General features: G+C 39.1%; 1 protein-coding gene across 5 annotated transcripts in view; it reads left to right on the forward strand.

The window, feature by feature from the left end:
- The window catches only part of LOC102378831 (core histone macro-H2A.1), a 45,131-nt gene that overhangs the window by 12,791 nt on the left and 5,465 nt on the right, over positions 1-26,875 (forward strand). The window contains exons 2-7 of one of the 5 annotated variants that reach the window (XM_006017192.3): positions 2,933-3,039; positions 4,718-4,915; positions 7,354-7,464; positions 15,382-15,481; positions 20,902-20,991; positions 25,202-25,376. In XM_006017192.3, coding sequence (XP_006017254.1) covers positions 2,933-3,039; positions 4,718-4,915; positions 7,354-7,464; positions 15,382-15,481; positions 20,902-20,991; positions 25,202-25,376 — 781 coding nt within the window. Of the gene's footprint in view, positions 1-2,932; positions 3,040-4,717; positions 4,916-7,353; positions 7,465-15,381; positions 15,482-17,085; positions 17,177-20,901; positions 20,992-25,201; positions 25,377-26,875 lie in introns of all 5 variants that reach the window. The other 4 variants (XM_006017194.3, XM_006017193.3, XM_006017195.3 and 1 more) reach the window with 4 other exon arrangements.

The following is a 26,875-nucleotide window of genomic DNA, read 5'->3' on the forward strand; positions in this document are numbered from 1 at the left end:
ACAGGAGTAAAACACTACTTGAACCTTCAAAATTACGCTAATATAACACTAACACAAAAGTAGAAAAGGAGCTGCAACAAAGTCCAGACAAACAGTTCAGATCTTAGGTTTGCAGGTGTAGCGGTCTGAGGTTTGTCTTGGATCCAGTGCCTGTTATTTCCTCAGCAAGAAGAGTTCTCTTCTCTTTCCTGTGCTGTTTTCACTTTGTATCAGTAATGCTCATTTTAACCCAGGGAGCATCTGTGCTTCAGAAAGCACTTGTGCTTGCTTGCTGCTTAGCTTTGGTGTTTGCTGTACTGTGGGTCATTTCAGCGTACCAAAAGCACACAATTCTCATTGGAGTCAGGAGAGGGGGAGCACAAAAAGAAAACTATTCCTGCCCCCACTCCGCTTGTGGTGCTCTGTGCCAGCACACTTTCCTCTCCCTCCTGTTCCTGAAAGGGAAGTGGGGTACCTCAACTTCCCTAAAGGACCATTAGAAAACTGTAATTTCAAAATGAGTTTCCTGTCCAAGGAAGAGGGCTTAGCACTTGCAAGAACAGTTCTCCACTGTAAGAGGCAGACATTTTAGTTTTATGAGGAACAAATAAAACATTCCTCTCTGCTTTACTGGCATAACACTTTCTTAGCCTCTTTAGTTACCAAATGACCTGTCTGCATAGTTATGCTGATCAGATGCAGAGAATAACACAGCACAACTGTTAGCAGGGCCTGATGTAGTAAAGAAATGGAGGTGGGGGAGGCAGGGGCAAACAAAGAATAGTCTTCTGTGTTAAGGCAACCTCTCCCCTTACCTTTCAGCCAGTGCAAACCCTCAGATATTTAAGATCACAATTACTAGATACAGAGAGATTGGGGTGTTTCTTTTCTTTGTTACATAGGTGCAAAACACTCCAGAAGTCAGTGGGGTGCGCTTGCATGCATCTTCGTGCAGATTTTGTGCCTTGGAATTTAACACAGTACCCGCCGCACAACAGGTGCCTGAAGCGCATCGCGATGTGTCAAAGCGTACGTGTCTGGACTGTGGCTCACTCCGTGATGACAAGCTTACTCTGGCTTTCTTCAGTTTTGTGGAGCTATTCAGGAGGGGGGCATTCAGGATTGCCTGAGCCTGCTAATTATGATTTGTTTTTTTGTTGTTTGGCTGAAATGTAGTCATGTTAAAAAAAAATAAATAAATAAAAAGCCTTGAGCCCTAGCAAGTGAGCGTTTTGGGGTTTTCTTTTGTTTTCCTAATTCTCAGCTGAAGTAAATCATGCACAATTTAAGAGTGTGAGGATCCTGAAAGCCTGTTGAAGTCCTTGATGACACTTAACTGTAATACATCCAGAAGCAACTATGGCTATTGCAGTAGATATCATAACCGGCTTATTATGCGGGTTGTGATGAAAAGTAGCTGGGAAATCATCATATTAAAATCAGTCTGATGTAAAGCCATGGTCTGTAGCTATATCGTGTCACTTTTTTAAAGATTTACAGAGTGTTACAGGAAAGTGATGTGATGATGTGAGCTTTGATTTTAATCTTCTTTTGCATTTCCAGGATAATGTCTTTATTCCCTTCCACTTGCCTATTAAAGCAAGTTTATGTAATAGCTTACTGTGCATTCAGTTCAGGTGTTACATGGGGAAGGAGTGCTGTAGAGTAGTCCTGCTGTTCAGTATGTTGTAGTATATTCAGATAGGATAGACTTAAAAGGGCATTTTTCCTTTCCTTTCATCTTTTTTTTAAGGATGCCATTTATGGGTTTACCAAAGCCAGTGTTACAAAAGCAGTAGAGAAACCTGGACAGAACCTTTCTTCTTTTGCTGCACAGTCTATAAATAAAATATAGCAATGCAGTTTAAATACAGAGTCAGATAAACGTGAGCTTCCACTTGTGTATTCGTGCCCCCAAACTTCTTATTTTAATTGCTTGTAGTTTACTTGCATACTTTGCCTGAGGCTTTTTAGCTGACGATAGATATGTTTAGTAGATAAAATGCTGGCCTTTCACCTTGTAGGCAATTATATAGAAAAGAATAATCTCACCTAATTCCATCAAGGACTCATACGTACAGTTGTTAAAATCAATTTGACATGATTGGAAATCTCCTGAAAGGAGATAATCTATTAGGAGTGAACAAACATGATTAATCCATTGCTTTTTCTCTTCTGTTCCCTTGAGAAAAAAATCATTAAGGTAGGGCAATCATTTTGCTGCAATCCTAACTTGGATGGCTGTAGCCCCTGTCTAAATAACATAGCAAATGAAAAACACACGGTAACATTTCATGCATGCATGAAAAAAAGAGAAACCTAAGTAATCACTCAGATTAGTGATACATTTGGCAAACCATTATTCTTTATTTACACACAGTGCTCTGTAGTCTGGTGATAGGAGAACGCTAGAAAACCCTACAAAGTTAGTGAAAATCAAGGTACTCCATTTTGAAAGGCCAAGAAAATTAGTTTAGAAAGTAGAATTTCAGAGAAGCATCAAGTCTTCCTTGATATAAAAAAAATGCTAGGAGAGTTAGAATTTGGTTGTTCGTGGGACAGTGTTTTATAACAGTTAAAACAAGTTGAGTTGCGTTCACATTCATACACTAACATCAAAGTGAGATAAGGGACAGGTATCCAGCTCTGAATTAGATACGGATGTCAACTGTGGAACATGCATGGTTACATCTTTAGAAATCTGTAAGTGCAATAAAAGGCTCTCTAGAATATCCAGTATATTCCAGGTTAGCATTTGTCTATGAGCATTTTAATTGTAGTCCCTGATAAAGTGACATGGATCATTTTCAGGAGTTACTGATAGTTACATAATGATTTAATACATGTTTTGGTATTAAAGAATTCACTGTTTAAAGCCCCTTTCACCAAACAACACCCCTTGATTTCCTGTGATGATCATATTTTAATTAAGGTGGGCTTGTTTTTCTCCCAGCGGAAATTCTTGAACTGGCTGGAAATGCAGCAAGGGACAACAAGAAGGGTCGAGTCACTCCTAGACACATCCTGTTGGCTGTAGCAAATGACGAAGAATTAAATCAGGTAAGAAAAGACTTCATCGTGTGAGGGCTGGGATTTCCTTTACGGCTTTTTAAATTGTCTTTCCATATAGCTGAATTGTAATTCAAGACCTCTCTGCTTCTTATGCAGGCCACCGGGAAGCAGTTCATTCATTCATTCATTCTCTCACTCTCTTGCTGTGTAACTAGTTCAAGTCCTCAGCTTAATTACGTGTTTCAGTAAATAAAATGGGTAACAATGCAAGGGAGATACACTACCACAGTGACCCACACTAGGAGAACAGCAAAACATCAGCGTGCCTGGAGACAACATTGCAGTCTCCTGGGAAATTGAATCAGCATTCTTCTCTGTATTCCAATCCTTATTTTTATTATCTAAAATCTTAATTAACTCTTTGTGGCCAGTTCCTGGAGTTGATGTAAAAAACATTGGGATTGGTAATTTGCAATGGGGCTTTAAAATTTAAAATTAAAAAATAGTCAAAGAAATTCAAACATAATTTATGCTATTAGAGGTCATGTATTTATATTGGAATATTATTCACAGGCAACAATCCAAATCCCAGCCCTCTGTGTTAGCTGCTGTCCCTGCATCGATACACTACTCCACAATGAAGTAGGAAAATCAACCTACTTCTTTCAGCCTGCATATGTGGTCCAGAAGTCTGGTCATACTTTCCATTCATCATCCCTTTGTGAGTCAAGGGCCTTCCCTCTTAGATCCTGGGCTGTGGTTAGGAGCACTCAATGTGCATCAAGAGGTGGGAGTAATCCAGGGGATTTACGTCACCTTTCGTATGCTCCCTAAGGCAAGGGCCATGTTGATCTAGGGCCAGGCATGAATTGGAGGGTGGAGTTAAGGTTGTTTTTAAATTATGAGACTTGATTTCCTCTGTGCTTGTAATGGTTTTCAGGTGCTGTGTGCCAGTCTGAATAGTTCTTTATGTTCCTTCAGTGGGTAAATCAGTGGCTCTCAACCTTTTAGACTCGGGGCACCCCTTGGAAAATGGCAGCTCTTAGTTTTCACTCATTTTTTTGACTACAGAAAAATAATAGAGCAGTTCTGTTGGAAGGAACTCAGAAAGACCACAACACATCAGAATTTTTTTTTGCACTTTGAATTCTTATTTGAAATAGGTTTTTCTTGTGAGTCATGTTTACTTACTTAACACCCTTGTTAAGAATCACTGGTTTACATGTTTGTAAAGACTTGGGTTCTTCTAACTGTAAAATTCCTGATATGTTTAACACTTCATTGGAAGTTTCTTCTCTACCTGTATTTTCTTCAAACAAAATTCAGGAATTTTGCAGGAGGCCCCACCTGCCCCCAAAAGCTCCCTACTGTGTGGAGTTTAGGGGCTTCATTCTTCTCATACTTTCTTCTAACATGGAGTCAAAGCAGTTTTCCATGCGTAAATTGATGGCATAGGTGGAAAGCCGGTCGTGTTCGAGTCCAAAAGACAATAAGCAAGGATATGTGAATCTTCTGACTGAATGCTGTGGTTTAAAAAAAGACATGATCAACTTATGTCATAGGTTTCTTTTTCTCAGAGACCATACTTATTGAGAACCGTCATAGAAGCAACTGAAAATAAATATGTGATGTATTAAGCAAATATGGGATTTGTAATAAATGCGGCTTGCTCTTAATTAGGGCATTAATGCTCAGTTTTACAATCTACATCTTTCTTTGCACATAGCTATTGAAAGGTGTTACCATAGCTAGTGGCGGGGTATTACCAAACATCCACCCTGAGCTGCTGGCAAAGAAGCGGGGATCCAAAGGGAAACTGGAAGCCATCATCACTCCACCTCCAGCCAAGAAGGCAAAGTCTCCCTCACAGAAGAAAACTGTATCAAAGAAAGCGGGAGGCAAGAAAGGAGCAAGGAAGTCTAAGGTAAAGTCATCTATATCAATCAGAACTCGCAGGGCAGGAGTAGGGTATCATTTAAAGTCTATATTCCTGGTCAGTGGGTAGCCCAGGTTACCGATCTCCATGCTTATCCAAAGAAGTATTAAAGGCCAAGTATCACCCTGACATTGTGTCCGGAGAGTCCACTAAAGGAGCACATATTTATTGTACAGGAAGCTAAGCTCAAGAACTGCAACTTTTGTGTGGAGCAGCAACTAAACCCTTTCTAGAGGCTTAAGAAGTGGAGAGTATGGTCGTAGCAGGGTGGAATTGCAGCCACTGGCTCTCAAAGAACTTAGTAGATCCAGAAGTCTCACTAGCAGCAGCTGTACGGTGTCAACACTGGGGCAGAGGGACAGCTTACACTTACTTGGTCTGTACGCAGAATATTAATGTGTGCACTAAGAAAAAGAGGATTTGGGTGCTGCTTTCAAAATTGGAATGATAGCATTTTGCAGTTACAAGTATTAAGAAAAGCATAACATTTGTTTGCCCATTTTATAATGCCTGTCACTAACAAAATCTATCATAATATTCCAGGGAATTTTGTTTTCAAAACAGGTTTAATAATACTTATTCAGTGAATTTATTGTAATTCAAGAATGAGTTTAGTTCTTTCTCTAAAACAGAGATAGCCTTTTACTAGAGGAGGCAGTTAAGTCCCTTTCTGTAGTGGAAAAATTATGTTCTATTTAGCTTCACTGAATAGATTTGTTAGCTAAACCAGAATATTACAAATATTCTTCTTTTAACTCACCAATTTTATTTTGCTATAATTGGGATTCTTCTATGTCTTGAGCTGGAGATTCATTTCCTAAAGACTACTTAAATTCATTCAAACTTTGATAGGGGGGAAGACTTGAAATGGAACACAACTGTAATATGCTCTCTTTTTTGTTTGCATGTTTTAAAGAAATTGGGGAAAACTTTATAGTTAATATTTCCCCCTTCACCACCTCCTCCCCACCCCCCACATTCTGATGTGTACAGATTAGGAATTTCTTTTGTGCATGGGTGCCACACAACCAACATTTAATGCATTTAAAATGTGTTTGTGAAATACGGTGCTTGCTAAAATTATGAGTGCTCCAAGTTCACCTGCAGTTAAGGTGCTGCTGTTGAAATGGTACTGTGTTCAACAAAGCCAGTCCTGTGTGCTTCATTTGTGGGTTACTTTCTTGATTTTTCAGGAAAGTCATTTTTGAACTCTTTTTTTTTTTTCATAGTCCACCTAGTAGCTGACATTTGGAGCACAGAGCTTCTAATAACCATGCGCTAATAATTTCCCTGAATCTGGATTTTTTTTCCTAGTTGATTACAAAAGCAGGAAGTCTGTTGTGGGGTTCTGTTTTTCTTCCACACAAACTGCATTGTCTGCTTACTATACACTAGTATTTGGCTAACAATAAACTCCCAGGGAATTGAAATAGGACCCATGAAAATCTAATTTGCAAAACATTTGTATAATGTAAAGCATGGCTACAGCTTTGAGAAACAAAACATACTCCTGCATCTAAACCATTTCAGTTGTTAGTCACTAGTTATGTTACATATTTTTGGGGGGGGGCATAGAAGACACAGTAGTGTCCCAAGTACAGGTTTGATGTATCAGGTTTGATGAGGTACCACATATTTATGTTAGTTGCAGTGATTAATTTTACTTGAAATTAAAATGAATAAGATCAACACTGTTTCCAGCTGTTGAGTTGAAACAACTTCAGTAGCTACCAGGGTTCTCATTAACAGCCCTTCAGAATTGTACCATTCTAAATCTTGTCTAATAAATGATCCATGCCAAACACCTGTTGTTCCAATTACCTAATCTGGTTAGGTAAAAAGGAGAAACCCTGTAATGTTTATTGAAGGTAATATTGGATAACCTAGAATTGCTTTTAAAAAGAATTTAACCTCTACCTGAGACAGGAGGCATGCAGGTAATAGAATTATATTAGTGATGTTCCCAGAAGGGTCTGATTTCAAAAGTGTGTTTAAAAACGCGTCTGTGAATTTTCCATTTTTTCACATTAAGACAGATGCCAATTTTGCTCTTATGAATGCCAAGGGCATGCCTCCACTTGCATGCACAAATAAGTATGTTGCTCTCATGCACAAACATTTTTAGAACATTGTTCAAATTTCTCTTCTATAGTTTGACTATTCAGTTCTCTAATTCAGTTCTCTAATTTGTGCAATAAGCAAACAGAGGCTGAAGTAGACATGGAAACATTGAAACTTTTGCACATATATAGCCTCCTTTTAATATTAATTGCATGAGAAACTAAAGAACAGAATCCAGTCTCGTAGCTCATGTTTGCAATTTATCTCATGGTAAATACAGTTGCATTTATGGCATGACATATTTATCAGTGTATTAGACTCTCCATCTCGTGCTTAGTTAAACTAATAAACTATATTTTTGCAAGAAGAAGCAAGGAGAAGTGAGCAAATCAGCAAGTGCTGACAGCACAACAGAGGGAACCCCTGCAGATGGATTCACAGTCCTGTCCACCAAAAGCCTTTTCCTGGGCCAGAAGGTATGTTTGTGCATTTGATAAATCAATCCCTATTTTGTGGTGTTGCTTTAGGGGAGTTTCCCCTCGCAAAACCAGTCGGTGCTCCATCGCTGTTCCCAGCGATGGAGTTCATGTGCATGTGCAGTACTGAACAGGTCTTTGAGGAGCATCATTTTAGTCCTTGAACAAAGAAATCCCCTGAAACCATTTTTAAACATTGTGTTTTATAAATGGGTCTCCATGTGCCTACATAACCACATGTTCAGACACAGTGACATTCTGTTTGCAGTCTGTAACCTCCAACATTTTTATTCATAGACAGTGTCATTGTAACAGCTAAACTTCTGCCAGTGCTGAAATTTTGCTAAGGATAAAATGGCTTTACTAAAGGGCAGCCCACTTTATTGCCAATATAAATGATTTACAAGCTTCTATCAAAACCTATTTAAGCCATTTGTTTATAATAGATTTTTTTTTAATAAAAGCTAATGCTGTACAATAATGAATGACGCTTTTATGAAAAGCTATATATCATCAATCCTATTTTCCCTGTGAATATACTTTGGGAGTTGGGGGAGGTTTAAAGCAAAAATATCACTTTAAAGAGGCATCTAATTCAAGAAATTAAACTAGTTTCTTATCTTGAAACACATCTTTTTCTTATGTGATAATTTTTTTTGAAGTAAAGCTACATCTTTCTTTTATCATTCAGTAGCCAAGTCATTTATTGTAAATCATAAGCAATGAACCATTTTTGTCCCGTTGTGGAATGCATCTCTTGGCTCACTTTTATTTCGTATCAAGGTTGTATTCCATTTATCATTGTTCAGCTTGTCTGCTAAGTTTAACATGCATGAAAATAACTGTATTTTATTATTTGCCAAAAGTTTGTGCGTCTTATGTGCAGTTTGCAACCCAGGCCAGAATATCATTTTGGAGATGGCTTTGGCTTGCAGTAGTTGGCTAGTTCTGCAGTGTTGGTTTTGAAACACTTGAAAACATTTTAGTTAATTAAAATCCAAAGTTTATCGTATCTGTAAGGAAGCAGTTTTAGGCTTTTGAAACTGATTTTGAATTCCTTTTGGTTACCATAAGAATAATTTAATATCAATTCATGCCATGCTGTCACAGACCTGAGATCAGTGGTCCCTTCTGTTGCTTTATATGAATCCTAAAATTGCCTTGTGGATATTACTTCCCATCATCCCTCATGTCTAGCACTGGGATGCAAGGTAGTGGTCCCAGAACTTCACACTCAATGGTTTCCTTCTTCACCTTGAGGAGTATACTGCCATTGGCCATCCACCCCAAGCCCATTTCATACCTTCCCCTGATCTCAAGGAGGCGGGCAGGTTTCATTCTGCCTTCATATACAGACACACAAAAGATCAGAAGTATGTAAATATGATGCTTGTGCTCCTTTAATTAAGAACCCCAGATGAAAGGTGCACTTCTGCTGAAGTATAGAGGATAAATCCACCAACCATTAAAGACCACATTTTGCTTTTAGTTGCATGGTACAAACTGCCATTAAAGTTAACGAGACTTTAGTGCAAAAGGCAAAGAGAGAAAATACCATATCTAACAAATAAAGAATTCCCTACATCCTACTGTCCGCAACAGTTCTAGTTCCCTTGAGCTGACAAATAATGAATCAGTTACTTCGGTGATGCTTCTCCTTGGAAAAAACACTTTTTTTTTTTCCTTTACAAACCATCCTGGTTTTGAATACATTCTTTGTAAGAGTAAGCATGTGGGAAGTTTAAAATGAAAAAAAGCATTTGCATAGTGGTGGCTAAGAACATGATGTCTTTGAACATATGCATATATCAAGCAGACAGGATCATATAGCCTGTCTGTTGATCATAAGGAATATTTTCAAAACCATTCCCTAGAATTTCCTTTTTATAGTGTGCCTCGCTATGTGATTTTTCCCAGTGGTCAAACAGGATTGTGGGCCAGACTCTGAGAGCCCTCAGCATTCACAGAATTGATAGGACGAGAGAGTGCTTCTCACCTTGCATGGTTTAGATACGCTGTGCATGAGCAAAATAAGAAATTGCTGATGGTTGGTATTGTTACAGTATGTCTGTTGCTATGTCTAAACTGAAGAGGGCAAGTAGGTTGAACAGACCAGGACCTAATTTTAGTTGCTAATGATGTTTTACTGATGGACATTCAAATAACCATTTTCCTTTTTCTGAGAGCTTTACAGATTACATAGATTACATAGCGATAATGCATTTTTTTTTTACAAGTTGCTGACTGTACTTAGTTTAACTGTTCTGTTTAGTCAGTTATAGATGCAATTGCTGTTTAAAAAGGTGCTCATAATTGAAAGTTTATCTAAAGCCATTAAGTATGATACCCCATTTCAGGAAAGAATCTGAAGCTTTGGTGTGGGGCTTTAAATAGGTGTCAAATTGCATTTGTGAATTAAATTTTCTTAAACAGTAGACATTTATGCTAAACAATGGTTAATACTAGGGGCGTGTGAAATCGTCTGTATTCGATTTGGATTCGGCCCAAATTGGGGACAGCGATTCAATTTGTTGATTCGGATCACTGTCCCCGATTCGATCCTTGTCCCTGATTTGATTCATCTTAATCCAAATCTGAAGGTTCGATGCTGATTTGGAGAATCAGTGATTCGGACATAGACGTAGCTTTAAATGATTTGTCTGCATACCTCGAGGTACCAGGCATGGCTCGTGAATGCTGTGATGCTGGGGCACATAGAGTGTCCCACAGGAGCATGGGGGCCCCTGCATGCTTGGCAGCAAACCTGGAAGCGGACCAGAAGTACTTCCAGTCCATTTCTGGGTCTGCTGCTGAGCATGCAGGGGTTCCCCCCACAACCCTCCCCAGGCTTAGCGATTGGCCGCAGGAGGATCCCGGGTGCCCCTCCAGACCCAGAAGGCACCAGTCGGCTCCATCCACTCCACTATCTTGGCATTCACGAGCTGCACCTGGTACCTTGAGGTATGTAGAAAAAACATTTAAAGCTGTGTCTATGTCTGAATTGTCGAATCTCTCCAAATCGATTTGGAGGGTTCTGATTTGATTTGGATAGATTAAAGGGTCTCTTGATTCGATTCAGATTCAGAGAGTCACCCACCGAATCGGGGCGAACCTCTGCTGAATCAAATTGGGGACTGGAGCTTCACACATCCCTAGTAAATACTGTCCAGCAGTATGCTTAATATTACGATTCCTTAAAATTTCTCACTGTGTAGTATTTTCAGAGGGAGAAAAGATTGTTTCCTTTTTTTATAAGCAGTTAAAAGAAAGATTCACATAAAGTTATTGGAAACCTAAGGAGTGATCTGGTTTTGCTTCAGTCGTAGTCTCAGAATTGTGGGATATTGTACAAAAAAGTAATACAGCTCAAAATTCATGGTCAACCATATACTAAGAGAAGTGTTCAGGTGGTTAATATAGAGGATTGAGAGTTATGACTCCTGGTTTTGAATTCCTGGCATTTTTGTCACTGACATTCATGTCTCTACACCTCAGTCTCCCATTCTGTAAAACAGATAACCAAATTTCCTCACAGGGGTGATAGGAAGTCTTATCATGTGTTGATGAGAATCCTTTTGAGCTGGTCCTTTGAAAAGCACTAAAGTGCAAAGGATTCATATTATCCATCTTTGCTTTAATAGAGGTTCTTTTTGAAATATTTGTGGCTTGATTTTGATGCATTTCACCTTTCATATTGTGTGCCTTTAACAAGAGTTAAAAAATTACTATACATATCTTAAAATCCAAAACATAAAACCTTTCCCTAAAAGTAGCAGACTACCTTCAGTCTTCCTGCTCACCTTTCCAGTATGTCTAGTAGGTGTGCAAATCCAGGTCCTGATAGCCCAGTGGAGAAAGCAAGACTTCTTATTACTCTGTCATCCATGAGGCTTTAATATGAAAAAAGTCCATTTCCTGGTTCAATACTTGCAAGAGGGAAAGGGTTTACTTTTAAGAACCGTGCTCTCTGTCAATCTAATCTGCCCAGAAGATTTGATTACTGAAACCGTGGTAAAAAATATGTAAGAGCTGGATACTATGTTTTGCATAAATATTTAGATAGCTTTACTAATCTGCAGTTAAATTAAAGATTTTCAGATTGGAAATGGCAGGGATCTTCCTATAGGGAGAAGAAAGCCCTCATACACAAACCTATTTATTAGTATTTATAAGACTTAATCTATTCTAATTTGTGTCCTACAGACAGTTGGGGATCTGGAATGACTATTTTGTATGTTAACCAAAGGTGTTCAAAATTGGATTTCTTTTTTTTCTTCCAAAGTTATTGCTGAACATATGCTGACTGGAAAATTTGAGTCAGAAGTATCAGGGTCGGTATTTTCAGTTATCTCAGCTTGCCTTATAATAGATATCCCCACTTTTGGGTGCAAATTGAATTGCTAAGTAATTGAAGGCCAAGAAAACTTCCATGACTTTATAAGTAATTTAACTGAAATAAGAATGCCAAGGTTTGGTCCAGTGATACTTGTAAATGTTAAGTGCTACAGACAGGGTAAGTACCAGACGCACACTAGCTCTTCTAACCTTAAACATTAGATAATAAGTACATGCCAACGAAGCATGTGCTAGTGTAATTTGTGGCTGTTTTAAAAAATGTGGTCCTCTCTTTATGGATCAGTTCTGTTCTCCAAAGTACATACTGTACACTGTTAGGCAATACACTGGGCCACTTCTCATCAGAGGATTTAATTCTCAACCAGTGTTTTTAATTTCTATTGTAAGTGGACATTACATAGCTGTCACTGTACAATAAGAGCCTAATTCAACCCAAAAAATGTCTGCTGCTACATAGCAGAAAGTCGGCTTAAGGCAATGGATGAAGGAGGTTTTTTAGATAGATTGTGTTTATAATTAAATTGGAATTTACATTCAGAACTGGGTGCTATGCAAATCCCACAAATGTATGGATAGAGAGGGAATTCAAAATTGAAAATCCAAAATGGCTTGGAATGGATAGAATTTGAAGGGAAAATCTACCCAACTGGGAATTAAGGAACAAAAGGAGGTAACTTTTATATGTAACAAACATGCTTAAACCCGTATTTCAGCTTAAATCCCCATATGAGCAACTTCTTATTTTAATGGATACAACCAACTTTTATTGGTTTGGGGTTTTTTTTAAACAGCAGTTGCTTGTAATCACATTCAAGGCAGACTGGATTGTGTGAGTAACTAGAGGTGTGTGAGCCATTAAAGGATTCACAGCTATTTGGAAATCAAGCTTTTCCACATTTCATTACAAACTCAAAAATAGGCCCATATTTGAAACGATCTTAAAGCACGCTAATCTGAGTTAAACTGAGTATTTTATTAAGTGATTACAGTTCTCACACACAAAATAAGCAAACAATCATGGATGCACTTGCCATTGTAAAAGGAAAAAAAGTAACATCATAAACACACAAAATGAAATGGTGAAGACTTTCCATTACATTTCATAAATTAATTTTGTCCATCTCTAATGACTCTTGGACATTCAGATTTTCAATAATACTGGAAAACTGGTTTGAAATATCAAAACTTCTATTTTTCATTCCCTTTCAGTAAATTAACTTTCATACACATGGGGAAGATAAGCAGGTGTCATCTTCACATGGCCTGTCGTCATGTTCAAATTTTGGTCCAGAAACAGGCACATAGCATTGATCAATCTGTAGCCTTAGCAAGGTCCTCATTGGTGCATGGTTCCCCTGTGCATGGGCAGCCCAGTAGGTGTTCTGTAGTCTGAAAGTTTTCTCCCTGTTTGCACGTGGTGTTTACGTCATTGGAGCATCCACATGGTTGCATGTTAACGTCACTCTTATGGACCCTTGTTCAGAGGTGGTTTCAGGCTTTTCCATCTTCGCAAATCAAAGCGATATGCAAAGATGAGCTGTAAAAATTCTGGAATATGGATTACAACCCAGCACTGTGCCTTAATGCATTTGATTATATTAAAGTATTCATTCCAACTTCGTATCAAACCCACTCTGAATGAAAAGAACTTTCTTTCTAAGTAATTGCCTCTGATCAGCTACTGAAACCACCCCCCCCCCCATTTAAGTGTATGCCCAGAATTCTCCCAATTGCAGCCATAGACATAATTATAATATACATTGCTGTTGTCACCTACCAGATGACTAGGGAGATTACAGATAGATCATTGTTTTCCAAATTTACTGATTATTCTGGACATGATAAAACAGGATTTTTTTTTAACTGATAACAGAAATTGATGCTTTTAAAAATCAAAGGCTTTGGAGAATTGTTACCACTTCCGGAGCAGTGTATACACGAGCAGGGAGACTGCTCTGATGCACTGCAATTCCAGCATGTCGGAGCAGACTTAATTAATCAAATCTGCTGGAGTGTGTTAATTACTGCACTCCAGCAGACTCCCATGTCTCGTGTATCGGCATCCCTGCACTTCAAAAGGGTGGTGGGGGCGTTTTATCTAAAGCTTGTCTGATGAGCTTTAAATAAAGTGCCGTTGCTGCCATTTTGAAGCACAGGGGTGCTGATACACGAGATGCTCTGGGTGCTTTAATTAGAGCAGCTCTCAGAGCCACTGTAAGTAAAGCACAACCCCTCCCCCCAACTCCCAAAGCATGTATATAAACGCCCAGTGTGGCTTGAGGCATTCATCATGCAGCTCTGTCAGTGTGCTGCAGTCCTCACTGGCCTCTTTACTCTGATGGATCTGTCATGAGCAATCTGACACACCTATTAAATGGCCCCATAGTACAGAGTGGTTTCTGTGATGTGGACTAGGATGAGACTCCCAAACTTGCTGTCAGTGATGAATAAATTGCACTAACAGAATGCATCACCGAGCATTTCCAAAAAATGTTCTTCCTGGTATGATATTGTAACTTCAATTCTTCATCCTTGACAAGTCTGCATTTCTCATTTGAGCAGGACTTTTGATTTTATATAATACTTCATAAACCTTGCTCACAGTATGTAGCTAGATCTTATAACCTGCATTCCCTAACATGTCACTTAATAATGGTATCATTTAAAAAAAAAAAAGGTAAAATATAAGGTTAATCTCCAGATGTCCATGTTAATAATTTTATAACCAAACTACAAACTAGTGATAAATCCTAATCCCATAATAAGTGTTGCCATAAAAAGTGGTCTCAGATTAAGCATAAATGGACATGGTTTACCAACTGCAGCTGGAAATATTTGACGCAAAGGGGGGAAAATGTTTGAGTAAAAGAGAGCACCTAAAAATACTTCACTGGCTTGCAGAACATTTCTGCACCATAAGCCAGGAGCACAGAAAATAGACAGCCTTACATTTACTCATCTGCATCACCAACACTTCCACCAAAGTGGCTCAGAGACGGGCAAAAAAGCATTCAAGTTACCAAAGTGCAGACTTCCGCAGGAAAAGTGCTTCATCCTTTTTAGAACTGACAATGCCTTTGGACATAAATTTCCAGTTCCTCAAAATCACTTTCACATATAATGGATTCCACAAGAAAAGGAGAGCTGTTAAACCATCACATTTGGTTCCAGAACTGAAAAATCCTGACATACAAAGAATTAATTACTCAAGCTGATGCTTAAAAAGTCATTGGAGTGCCTTTTGTACCAAGAGTTCAAGGGGAAGGAAGAGATGGTTGTCCCTTTCCCACATCAACACAGAAATTCCAGAGAATTTTATAACTAGAATAGAGCTCATTAACAAGAATATCCATTTGCTTTCAATGTCCAGAACAATGTTTGAGTCCTGTGTTTGAAATTTGATTTTTTTTTTTGACAAATAACCCTTTGACCCATGTTTTATTTTGCATATTTGTTTGCAGTGATGCTATCTCCATCTGTGTTGCAAAGCTCACTTTTCTGCAGCTTCTCTGTGATTTCCCAGCTGTCCTGTTATTTCCCACCTCATGCTTTTCTTTTCAGCTGAACCTTATTCACAGTGAAATCAGTAATTTAGCCGGCTTCGAGGTGGAGGCCATTATCAATCCTACCAATGCTGACATTGACCTTAAAGATGACCTAGGTAAATGGGGAATGGGTTCACACAACTAACAGTCATATGAAAATTATGGAACCCAGAATTTATTCTCTCAAGCTTCAGATGTGAAAATTAGGCCACAAATTCTTATGCCATCTTCTAGGTCCTGTTTTCTTGAGGACCTAAGAAGCACAATATGCACCAAATCTAAGTATATATACTTTTGTTAGTGATTTGTCTTCAAGTTGAGTGCAGTCAAAATTAGATGTAGTCTAAATTCTTTTCCATAATGATCAAACGTGACTGTTAGTTACTTTGGGGGGGTTTCTTATGTGGATTCTTTGAGGACTAAAATGTTCTTTGTCAGGTTAATTTCAAAATAAGAAGTTTCTCCATTCTTCCTGCAATCTCTTATGTTTAGTGGTTCACTAAAATAGGCACAGAAGTGTGTATAGAGGCATGACCAGATAATTAAATACCCCCCAAATTATGGCCATGCCTTAGTTTCATGTTTCATTTGATCAAGTAGCTTGTTTTTTTATGATGTTTTAAATTTCCCCGTCTCCATCACCTCTATATTCAGCTAGAACAAATGCTGATTTTTATAGTAACGTAAAACTTGAAAATATATTACTGGGCATGGTGTATGGTTTTTATGGCTTCAGTCCATTCCAAATAAAATATTACTCTTTCACATAAGTCCATGTACTAGAAAAAAGTATTAGCCTGGGTACATCTCATGGACTGTGAACCGTTTTTAATATTTGTTTGATTATACCTGCTACTTTCATTATTTTTCAGACTTCCTTCATGGAAAAGTAAATTTAATTCCATTACCACTGCATTTCATAAATATATGTATATGTGTAAATACCAGGAAAAAGATTTAAGAAGGCACTTGAGCCTTCCAAAATATACACGTCTTTTTTTACACTTTGCTTGGCCAGACATCTGTCTTGTTTCTAAAAACAAATAAACAGATTGATAGAAGAAAATAATTACCATCGAGCTTTATTTAAAAAAAAAAAAAAAAAAATTAAGTGATTTTGAAACAATATAATTAGATGGATGAAATGTAAATTTCAAAATCTTACTGGGGTCTGTGCTTTAAAAAAATCAAATACCACATACTTCTGCCTACAAATATAACGTTTCCTCAGTGTGAAAGAGAATTCTGTTTTAGAAGCAGACAAAATGATGGGAAATTGCAAATATAAAAATGTAAGGCCATCTCATTTATTGATGCTGACAAAATGGAGAAACTAGTTATTTTGTTTGGTTTGATGATACAGAATTTTTTTTTTTAAGCAGACTGCATACTTTAGTGTCATGCTCTGTGGGGTACTGGTTTTATAGGTTTCTTCAAAATGAAATGGGGTGTTAACTGGTTTAAAGCTTCAGAAATGATCTCACGTGATTGCTTTGACTTGTCATTTTAACATTTATTTAAATATGTCGTCGTCCTCCCCTCCTGCTCCCCATTCTGCCTTCTCTACACACACCTGCACACACAACTCAGAAAACTCCTTTGGTGCCAGGTTTGGAGTTGTGCAGGTAGGAAAACATGGCCGTTGGTACATGTATAAATGTAGAGCCTGCCCTGGGTCTCTGTCCAACGTGGTTGATATACATTTGTTTACCTGTTGTAGTTGCAAGTTGTACAGGCTGACATTGCCACGATCGACAGTGATGCTGTCGTTCACCCGACAAACTCTGACTTCTACACCGGTGGTGAAGTAGGTAATGGAAAGTTCAGTGCTGCGGAGTTTGTATGTGTGTGCATGGTCAATCAGCAGCAACAAGCTTGCCGTAGCTATGCAGATCTGCATTCATTTCTCACTTCCAGCAGTCTTGACTGAAGTTTAAAAAGAAATGAGTACGTGCAAAGTTGGGCCCTTCTGATTTGCATTGTCAAATCAGACATTTAAAAGCAATATTAGAATGCACCACCCAAATTGAAATGCAAGAAGTAGAAGTGCAGTGCGGGCATGTGCCTAATAAAAGGGGATTATGGGATTGTTTCTTGTTTTGGCTTTGTAAACATCTAGCTTTGAACAAAGTCAATCCATAACCCTTACATTTCTGACATGGATTCAGTATTCTAGTCCTTGCCAAGTCTGAGATGTTCACATCTGACATTTTGGATGTAGCCGATCTGGAATTTCTAAACTCATAAACTCAGTACTTAGTTTTGTCACACTTTACATATAGACCTATTATCTAGTAAGCCATCTCTATATTTATGTGCACACACATCAAAACTTTGCTACATACTATTCAGACATGCCTACATGCTGCTCTGATGAAAAGGTATGGCAGACAACATGACACAAGAGCTCTGTATTTTTCTTAATAATCCGGTTTGTTTATAACTTTTCATCCCAGCACTTTCAAAGCAGTGTGTTACCCTCTCAGAGGGTATTGGATGTAATTTTATTGTAAGTGCCTAGAAAACGTGAGCAAACAATGTAGTTGTGTAACCTGTAATTTGGACTGAATGTAAAGGTTGTTGCTAAGAGTGGTAACCCATTCTTATTAAAAGGGTGTGTTCATATGATCACAGCCTAGTTTTACATTTCATCTTAACCTAATCACCATCATCCACATGGTGCCCCCTGTGCTTGGGACATTATTTCAGTACCTGTTTAAAGTGACGAGCATCCCTTACAGAGTTGTCAGCACTTCATACACCACCTTGAGTTTTCCCTAAAGATTTTCCTTCCAAGTAATGCCCAGCCCAAGTCAACTCTTCTTAGTTTATTAGAGCAGAGGAGATAACAACTTGAGCTGGTATGGCCACAGACTTGATAATTAAAAAGAAGTTTGTTGGCATCAGAAGGAAAATGCAGGAGTATTCTGTATTTGAAGAACATGCTTCTGAAGTCAGCGAGGGTCCGTTAGCTAACAGACTCATCCTTCACCTTTGCTGAAGAGCTGCTTTTGCAAGTAGCCTATAAAGAAACTTTATATCAGAGCTGCACTGCTCGTAATTTAGCATAGATTCCATTTCCCTCCCGACTGCTGTAAGAAAGAATAAAGGTGCACAAATGCTTAGCTTCACATGATTAACGTTTACCCAGCTGAAAATTTTTTCTAACTGATAAATGTACTGTGGGCTTATCCTAAACATTTTACAAGCCTAAATTTCTGTTTGGGCTGTGTTTTCAACACTGATACCAATGCCTGTTGGAAAGCATGAGATAATGATCTTATTCTCATGGGAGTGACACACATTTATGCCTGTGAGCAAATAAGCCACTAACCTTGAAGCTGTGAAGCTAGACATTCAAGAACTTTACTAACATAGTGGAAGACGGTTAAATGCAATGTGTCCTTTTTTTAAGATGAAGCTAATTTACAGCGAAGTATTAATGTATGAATTTAAACTCCAAGCCTTGCTATCAATTAAAGAAGAGACTGAATTTAATTAAAAAATGAATGCAGATGTTAGTGTTAATGTACATGGAAAACTTCTTTTCTTTTCCTCAGCTCTACAAGAAGAAAAGAATCAAATTTCTTAAGTAAAAAGTGAAACTGTCATTTTAAATAAATTACTGGGGTGTGGTTTTGGTTTTTTAACAATAAACAAATGCCCAGCAGAAGGAAAGGAAGTCCTGTTTCCTGGTACATTTATAACTAATATGGATGATCTAACAGATCTTTCCTATCATAAATTCTATGCAAGACTTAATTATATATCCCTTTTCTACATTTGTGCTCAAAGGATCAGGGCCGCACTCAGCACTGGTTGAGTTAACAACCCATTTCCCCCACTCCTACATGCCCAAGGGAAGGTGGCTGCACAAGGGCAATGTTAGCTATGCCTCTTAAATAGGCTTAGCAAAGGGCACCCCTCTCTGTCCTGGGAGGTGTGTAAAGGGATCCTGCTTAATCCTCACCAGCAACTCAGGTCAGGTTGTGCACCTGCCCACTCTCCCCCAGCTAGCTCTCACTCATAGGAGTCTCTTTGGTTCTGTAAACAGAGCTATAAATGTGCCATCTGGAACATTTCTGATGATGGAGAGTTCACCTCATCACATAGCAGTCCAGATTGCTTCTGAGGAACTATGGAGTTAATCAGGAAAAAAATTTTGAGGTGTGTGAAAATAATCCCAGAGCAAAATACTGAAAAATTGAGATGAGTACGGTAAACAAGGTAAATCCTGGGCCTACAAGGTCTGGAACTTTCAGTCCATGCTTAAACAAAACTCCCAGTGCTAAGTAATCGTGACTAATGAAAATGGGATACATCATTTTTTTTAAAACTACCAACACACTTTTTTTTAAATGAACTGCATTTCACAAAAAAATAAGAGGTAAGCCCAGGAAGTCAGCATACAAATAATGCATTCAGTTACTGTTTCCAAAATATTTTTAATATTAACTTTTTGCAGGGTGGGGGGGGGAGCAGGAAAGTAATAATGATGTCAAAGCAGAGGCTTCATTGAGCATATATGTGCACTTCCATCAGAACACAACAGTTTTTTTCTTCTTGACCAGTAAAAGGAATGGGTTTCACCAAGTAAATGTCTAGATGTATTAAGAGTTTCTAGTCCTGGATTTTTGGAAATCAATTTTCAGAAGTAATATCTCAAATCACAAGCTTTCTGATAGCACTGCTTCTTACTTTACCTACCTGTATTATTCATATGCACAGTGCAAAATGATTTGGGATGCTTAAGTAGTTAGGAAAATGTTTTCTTGGGCTATTTTCTTATTAACATATAAAATTAGAGCTGCAAAATAAGATCTAAACCATTTAGTGTTGGACTGCCTTTGTCAAGCACACCCCCTGTGTTACCCTGACACTGCACAGCTCTCTTCCTCCCGGAGCGACAGTGTCCAGCTCCTTAGCAATAGTTAGAGAAGTTCATTGGAGGAGTATGTTCCTTCGAGATTCTCCTTATTTCTGAGGCTCTTCCTCTTGGTTGAAGGTGGCTCAACAATCTGGGCAGTTACCAAGTAAAGCAGCCCGCTGCACTCACGAGACTGTTTCATTCCTGGTGCCACCTGTTGGGGTCAGGGACCAAGATCAGGTGAGTTTCAAATTCTTATTGTGGCAAATCACTCTTTAAAAACAAGTTATAACAGAAAGGGGAAATGAGTCCTAAGGGAAGGAATGCTGAACCCTCAAGCAGCATTGAGGGAGCGCCCTCTCCTGAAACACTGCACACTAACAGGTGCTCTGCAGTAAGAAGGCAACCAGGGATGTAATTGCACAGATCTTGACACTGAAATCGGAGAGTGAGGTCAGCAAAGGGATGCAAATGAGAGGCTTGGGGTTGTTGTTTTTTTATTTTTTTTAACTGACTAGCTAACTGTGAAGTCCCAAAAGGTTTAGATCTTACTTTGCAGTCCCCAAAAACGTTTGGGCAGAAAAATCTAGGATGTCTGACCACATAAAAGGATGAATCATGTTTCTGCTTTAGGAGTGAAAAAGTAAAGTAAAACCTGTCTTTGTTCAGGAAGCACTTTGGAAAAGAAAGGTGGCAAAGAATTTGTGGAGGCAGTCATTGAGCTTCGCAAAAAGAATGGGCCCTTGGAAGTAGCAGGAGGTGAGGCTTAAATCTCTGCAAACTTACTGATGATGCTTTTGTAGGCTCTGGGATTTTTAACTGAGTTTTTCTGCATGTTATATGTAAGTAAGTCACACTCAGAGGCTGTGAATTTTAATGTAGCAATTGCATAAGTGATTCTGTTCTAGTTGTTATCTGACCCCCTATCAAAAATGAAAGACCACAGATTCCACACACATACAATGACAAAGTTTAATTTATTACCAAAGTATTAATTTAATACCAAAAAATAAAAATCATCCTTTTTCACAAACAAGTATCAAGGTGTGTGTGTGTGTATACATAAGCATACATCAGCACATATGTCTGTGTGTACTGGAGGATATCTTTGTTCCTTAACATCCAAATCAATAAAGCACATAAGCCTGTTTTTAAATCCATTCCTACAAAGCATGTGTTTTATACTGAGGTTCTAATGACCTTGATGGGACGAAGGCCCCACCTACACATTACTCTTAAGGCATGATTAACCAGTCACCCGGCCACATGTTCAATCAATTAATGGTGTTATAAAAAGAGGAATAATCTGCAAAGTAATTCTACAAAATATGTGTAGTAACTTTGTAGCTGCTTGCTATCTTGCCATTAATTGTATGTGTAGCCAGGAATCCCTGTGGCTGGGAGCTGTGTCAGCCGATTAGAGCTTCCAGCTCCGAGGGACCCATGTGCACCCTGAGTTCCCAGGCTGTTGCAGTCAGCTGAGGGGGCTCCCAATTGCAGTAGCTTGCTTCTTTCCAGGGCAGAGGGAGCCCAGGATCAGGTTCCCCTGCCCTGGCAAGAAAACATGATGGTATCCAATTCACAATCCCACAATCGCATCTCCTGTCCATCCCGGCCAGGTGTCTGTCCAACCTGCTCTTGAAAATCTCTAAGTCGATTATAGAGAAGATAGAGATGGGCTTTTCTCTGTGGCCATAGAGAACAGGACTAGGAGCAACGGCCTCAAGTTTCAGCAGAGGAAATTTAGGTTGGAGATTAGGAAGAACTCTCTGACTATGAGGGTGGTCAAGCATTGGAACAGGCTACCTAGAGAAATCGTTTCAGTGCTTTCTCTACCAGTGTGATTTCTGTAAAAGTTTGAGTGTTTGATGTCCAATTTATCAGTTTTCATCTGAACAAATCTAATATATGAGCAATAAAGTTTGATAAATGATAAAGCATAATATTAGGCCATCTGTAAACTTGCTGATATATGTTATGAATAAAGAACTCTGATTCTGCCATCTGTGTTTACAGTGTACAGCTAAATAGAGTACATGCAGTTTACAAAATAAATGCTGAGTAAACCCAGGAAAAAATGTAAGCCTTGGAATATGACAGGAAAACTTATGGCTGTTTACTCATGGTGCTTATTTTCACTTTTTTTCACGCGCTCTGGACTTTCCTTATTTATCCAAACTCAAGCATGGAAATATACATTTACATGCAATGCTTATTTTATTAGCAAGAGTTTGTATGTGGAGAAAACTATAGGATTGGCAGAACACTATCTTCTGACTGACCTTCTTGCTACATGGACCAGGCCCGCTTTGCTCAAAACAGAATTTCAGACTAGAGGGAACATTTACTTTCCACTCCCCTACACCCAAGGGAGCGGCCTTGCAATCCTACACTAGGGCAAGTCTCTCTGTTAGACCAGTAAAAGTGTCCCTCAAGGACTCTCTTCCCAGCTGGATGATTCCCAGAGAATAGTTGGCTCCAGTCAAATAAATACCTTTGGCCCCTGGGGATTCTCTCCAGATGTGTGTGTTGGGATGGGAGAAATTCTCCTAACCCAGCAGGGGCTAAAGCAGGGTCCTTATCCTGGAGTAGAGGTTGACATGCAACATTTATAAATGTTATAGAAAACTGTGTAAAATACTTCTTCTTTCAAAGCACTTTCATTTGAAATACATAACAGTAGCTCCAGGCAATTACCAAAGCAGGAGCTGGCAATGTTTTACAAGCCATGGTCAGAACAACCCAGCTCTGAGGAAGGGGGCTTTCCTCATGCCCATGCTGAGGCCAGGCAGTGGGAAGCTGCTCCCCTGCTTGCTTTTCCCAGGTCCATTGCAAGTGCAGCTTCCAACCAAGATCAGGTATCTGCAAACTGTCTGTACTGCTGCCATCCTCCCACCCCCCAGGTTGTAGCACAGGCACAGATGGAAGCTGCCTGGCCTGCTGGGAGCTGCACCCGTGCCACAGCCAGAGAGCAGGGGCTGGGAGAAGTGGCAGCAGTTTGGGCACAGCTGGAAGATACCCTGCCTCAGCACTGCTTCTCACTGCCTAGTCCTGGTATGGGCACAAGCAAAACCCTTCACTTTGATGGGCTAGGTCTTGTGGCTCCACAGCCTGGATGCAGCCCATGGGCCATATGTTGCTGACCTGTTGTCTAGAGAATCCCCGTAGGTCCTTCAGCAGGCACCCTCCTTTTGAGGGACGATGAAACCAGTGATTCATATCAGTACAGTATTTTACTTTGTCAGTAAGTGGCCACCTCAGAGTTTCACCATACATAAAATCCCACATCTGACTAGTGCTGTGTCAGCTGCTCTTATTAGATTTTTTCCTGGATTTATGATCTATCCTGAACCTGCCAACTTCAGGGATGCAAATAATGACGGATCATAATTGCTTAGCATGGAGGTTTATCCAGTCTGTTGAGGATCTGCCAGCCCACAATAGTATAAATGCTTGGGTTTCCATTGTCCCTTAAAATTTACGCTTTTGATTAACCAGCAGTCTGAATTCCACCCGACAACTTCTATTTTCTGCAGCACCTGCAGGATAATAGGCACGTGTGATAAAAAGGCTTTTGAGGTTATTCACCATTTTTTTTAATAACCAACAGCTCCATAACCATTCCAGCATGGAATAAAGAATTTCTAGTCAGTCGTCACCTTTGCTGGTGTTGCTTCTAGACACAGGTTCCCATTTTGCACCCACAGTTTTGTGGGCATGAATTTGCAGCTGCATGTCTGTGGACATTGGTCCAACTGGTGTCCTCTGAGTTTTAGGAAGTGAGTATGAATGGGCATTTTTTTAAATGGGCCAAGATAGCAGATTTTTATATGAAACCCCACAATTGCAGGTGAAGAATAGACTGTCCCTCCTGCATGGAGAGCATGGAGTCTGCTCCCTTCTCTGAACCCAGCCCGATGCCCAGCAGTAAGCAAGACAGCCCTTAAGTCTTGGAAGAAGATTCCCAAATTTTAGGAGCTGTACCTGCAGTCCCCAGGCATGGAGACTAGTCCACGTGTAGAGTATCCTTATGTCCACCTTGCATCATGCCAGAGGTGGGGGACACTATGTGATTAGCATTATAAAAAGGGCCTCTTCAGTTCCTTGGCATGTACAAGATCATGCCTGCTATGTATATATCAAACACTGCAAGTCCACTAAATTCATACAGCACAAATGTTTGTCAAGTATTTGATGAGAGGGGTAAATTAGAAAATGCTATTATGTCAGCCATCACCAGTAACACGTGCAGCACAGAAATTGAAAAGGAACATCATCAATCCAGAAGTCTTGAAATGTAAACCAAATAGACTTGCTTATACTAAATCAGGAATAAAGTCCCATATTATCTGCAAAGAAATGAAGACACTTGTATAATTTGCTGAGATTGCAGCTTTTCCTACCAGTTTGAGTACATCATCATTTCCTTCTGTTTCATCCCTCTTGGGCTGTGGTCTAATCAAAACCTAACTCAATAAACTGCATATTTAACACTGAATAGCTAAAAGTCACAGAGAATGAGTTAATCAGAAGTTATAACATCCTGACACTTCCTCGAGCTCAACAGTTGAATTAACACAAAATGGTACCCTTACCTTTATACTCTGACAGACCACTGCATCTTTCTTCTTGTTATATAAAATAATACATTGCAGAACTGGATAAAATCCTCGCTATACATTTATGTCTTTTCTTAGCTGCCAGCCATAGATTTTGCTCTTTGTTCATTGAGATCTATTATAGCTATAATTTTCCAATTACCACAACAAAGTGCAGTAGGAAAGGCAAAACACAGAGTCTGTGTAATCATGTTATTTCTTAAGACTACTTGATTTGTAGTAGAAAAGATATGTTGGGATTATAGTAGTGCCTGTTATTTGTTTGTTTGTTTTAATCACATTTCCACATGTGCACTTGTATTTAATCCTTAACTGAAAGCACTTAAGTTTCATCTTCTGTTTCTCACTAGCGGCTCTCAGTGCCGGTCATGGACTGCCTGCTAAATTTGTGATCCACTGTAACAGCCCAGGCTGGGGTTCAGACAAATGTGAAGAGCTGCTGGAAAAGACAGTGAAGAACTGCTTGGCTGTGGCTGATGAGAAGAAGCTGAAGTCTATTGCATTTCCTTCAATTGGCAGTGGCAGGTAAGGTGGTCATGCAAATCTATTCCAGTAGACCACCACATCCATCAGCTGCTCATACACGTTTCTCACTGCCGTACATTGATTTATTCTCTTTCACTTACTCTATTGAGATCTTTCTTGTAGATCTGGTCAATCAGTATGTGATACTTGGAATCCCTACTCGGACTTCATCAGGCGTGACAGGGATCCCTGCTGATCCTAATGCACTTTTTGATTTTGATGAAATGCAGTTTTTAAGAGTACATAAATTTTAATAGCCTCCCAAAAACTTAGGAAATAAACATGGCAAAAAGGAGTGTATTTTATCAAGCTTGACTGTTTAGTTAATGCTATTATCGTTAATTCATAAAATAGCTCAAAGATATGGCGTAGGCTAGGAACAGACATTGTTTTTGTCCCTGGACAAGTAGTGCTTGTGATCATCCTGGAACAGAACTATCCCAGGATTAGTGTGTATACACATTGCCTTTCTAATCAGGATTTAGTGAGCGGCTGAATGCATTGCTGCTTTTCTGCCATCGATTCAATAAAGCAATCCCAGGTTAACAGTTCAGATGAGTTTTGCAATGTCCCTTCTTGTCCCATTAAACTTTCTAAGTTTTGTCCTAGGACAATGGACATGGACATCTGAATTATAGCACTTTGTCTTGGGAGAAAATAGTTTATTCTGGGACAAATGCTACTTCTGTTTGTAGTCTTAGTGTCAGCCTGTGTTGTGTTTGAAATATGTGTTTTCTCAGGAATGGCACAGTCAATTCTAATTTTCCAGTGATGTCCAAAAATTGAATTCTATTCCATTTATTTTGTAGCACTTTTTCAGCAGAGCAATTAAAAGTCTTAGCCAAGTTTTTAAAAAAATACAAAATAGACATCTATATATTAGTTCCTGTATCCCGTATAGGTTATGTAGGATGCCCATTTTTTTTAATACAGGTTCATTCATTTAAGAGCTTGAATATGGAATCAAGGCTAAATCAGAGGCTCTTGGGTTTCTTTTGAACTTTTGGGTCCTTACGGGTTGTTGCGTGAGGTCACAGAAGGCCAGATCAATGCCACTTTCTACCAGCTGGCTCTACATATGCTGTACAAACGCTCCTTTGAATTTACCTCAGTAGTACAGGTTCACTGTTCATCATTGGGAATAAGATTCTGCCTGCTGCTAGTCATTGTGCTGCACAGGGGGTTGCTGCTTTTCAGAAGTGGCTGTGTATCTCTGGTAAACTGCTTCCTGTATATCTTTATATACAGGATAATATGATATAGTGTAGAGTACTGTTGGATCCTTTGGGTTGAGTAGCACTATAGAAATGTAAATTATCATTCTTTTAATGAAGTGTTACAGACTTCTGTCATACCTGGCCCAAAAATATTGGTTGGTGACCTATGCCATTTTAAGTAGGAGATAATAGTATGCAAGTTGTGGGAGATGTTGTGGAGGCAAGCATTTATGCAAAGTGTGCTTGCAGAGAAGGTGTTTTTTACAAAACGGAGCATAGTGT

This window comes from Alligator sinensis, unplaced genomic scaffold, assembly GCF_000455745.1.
Source record: "Alligator sinensis unplaced genomic scaffold, ASM45574v1 scaffold111_1, whole genome shotgun sequence".
NCBI classification, from domain to species: domain Eukaryota; kingdom Metazoa; phylum Chordata; order Crocodylia; family Alligatoridae; genus Alligator; species Alligator sinensis.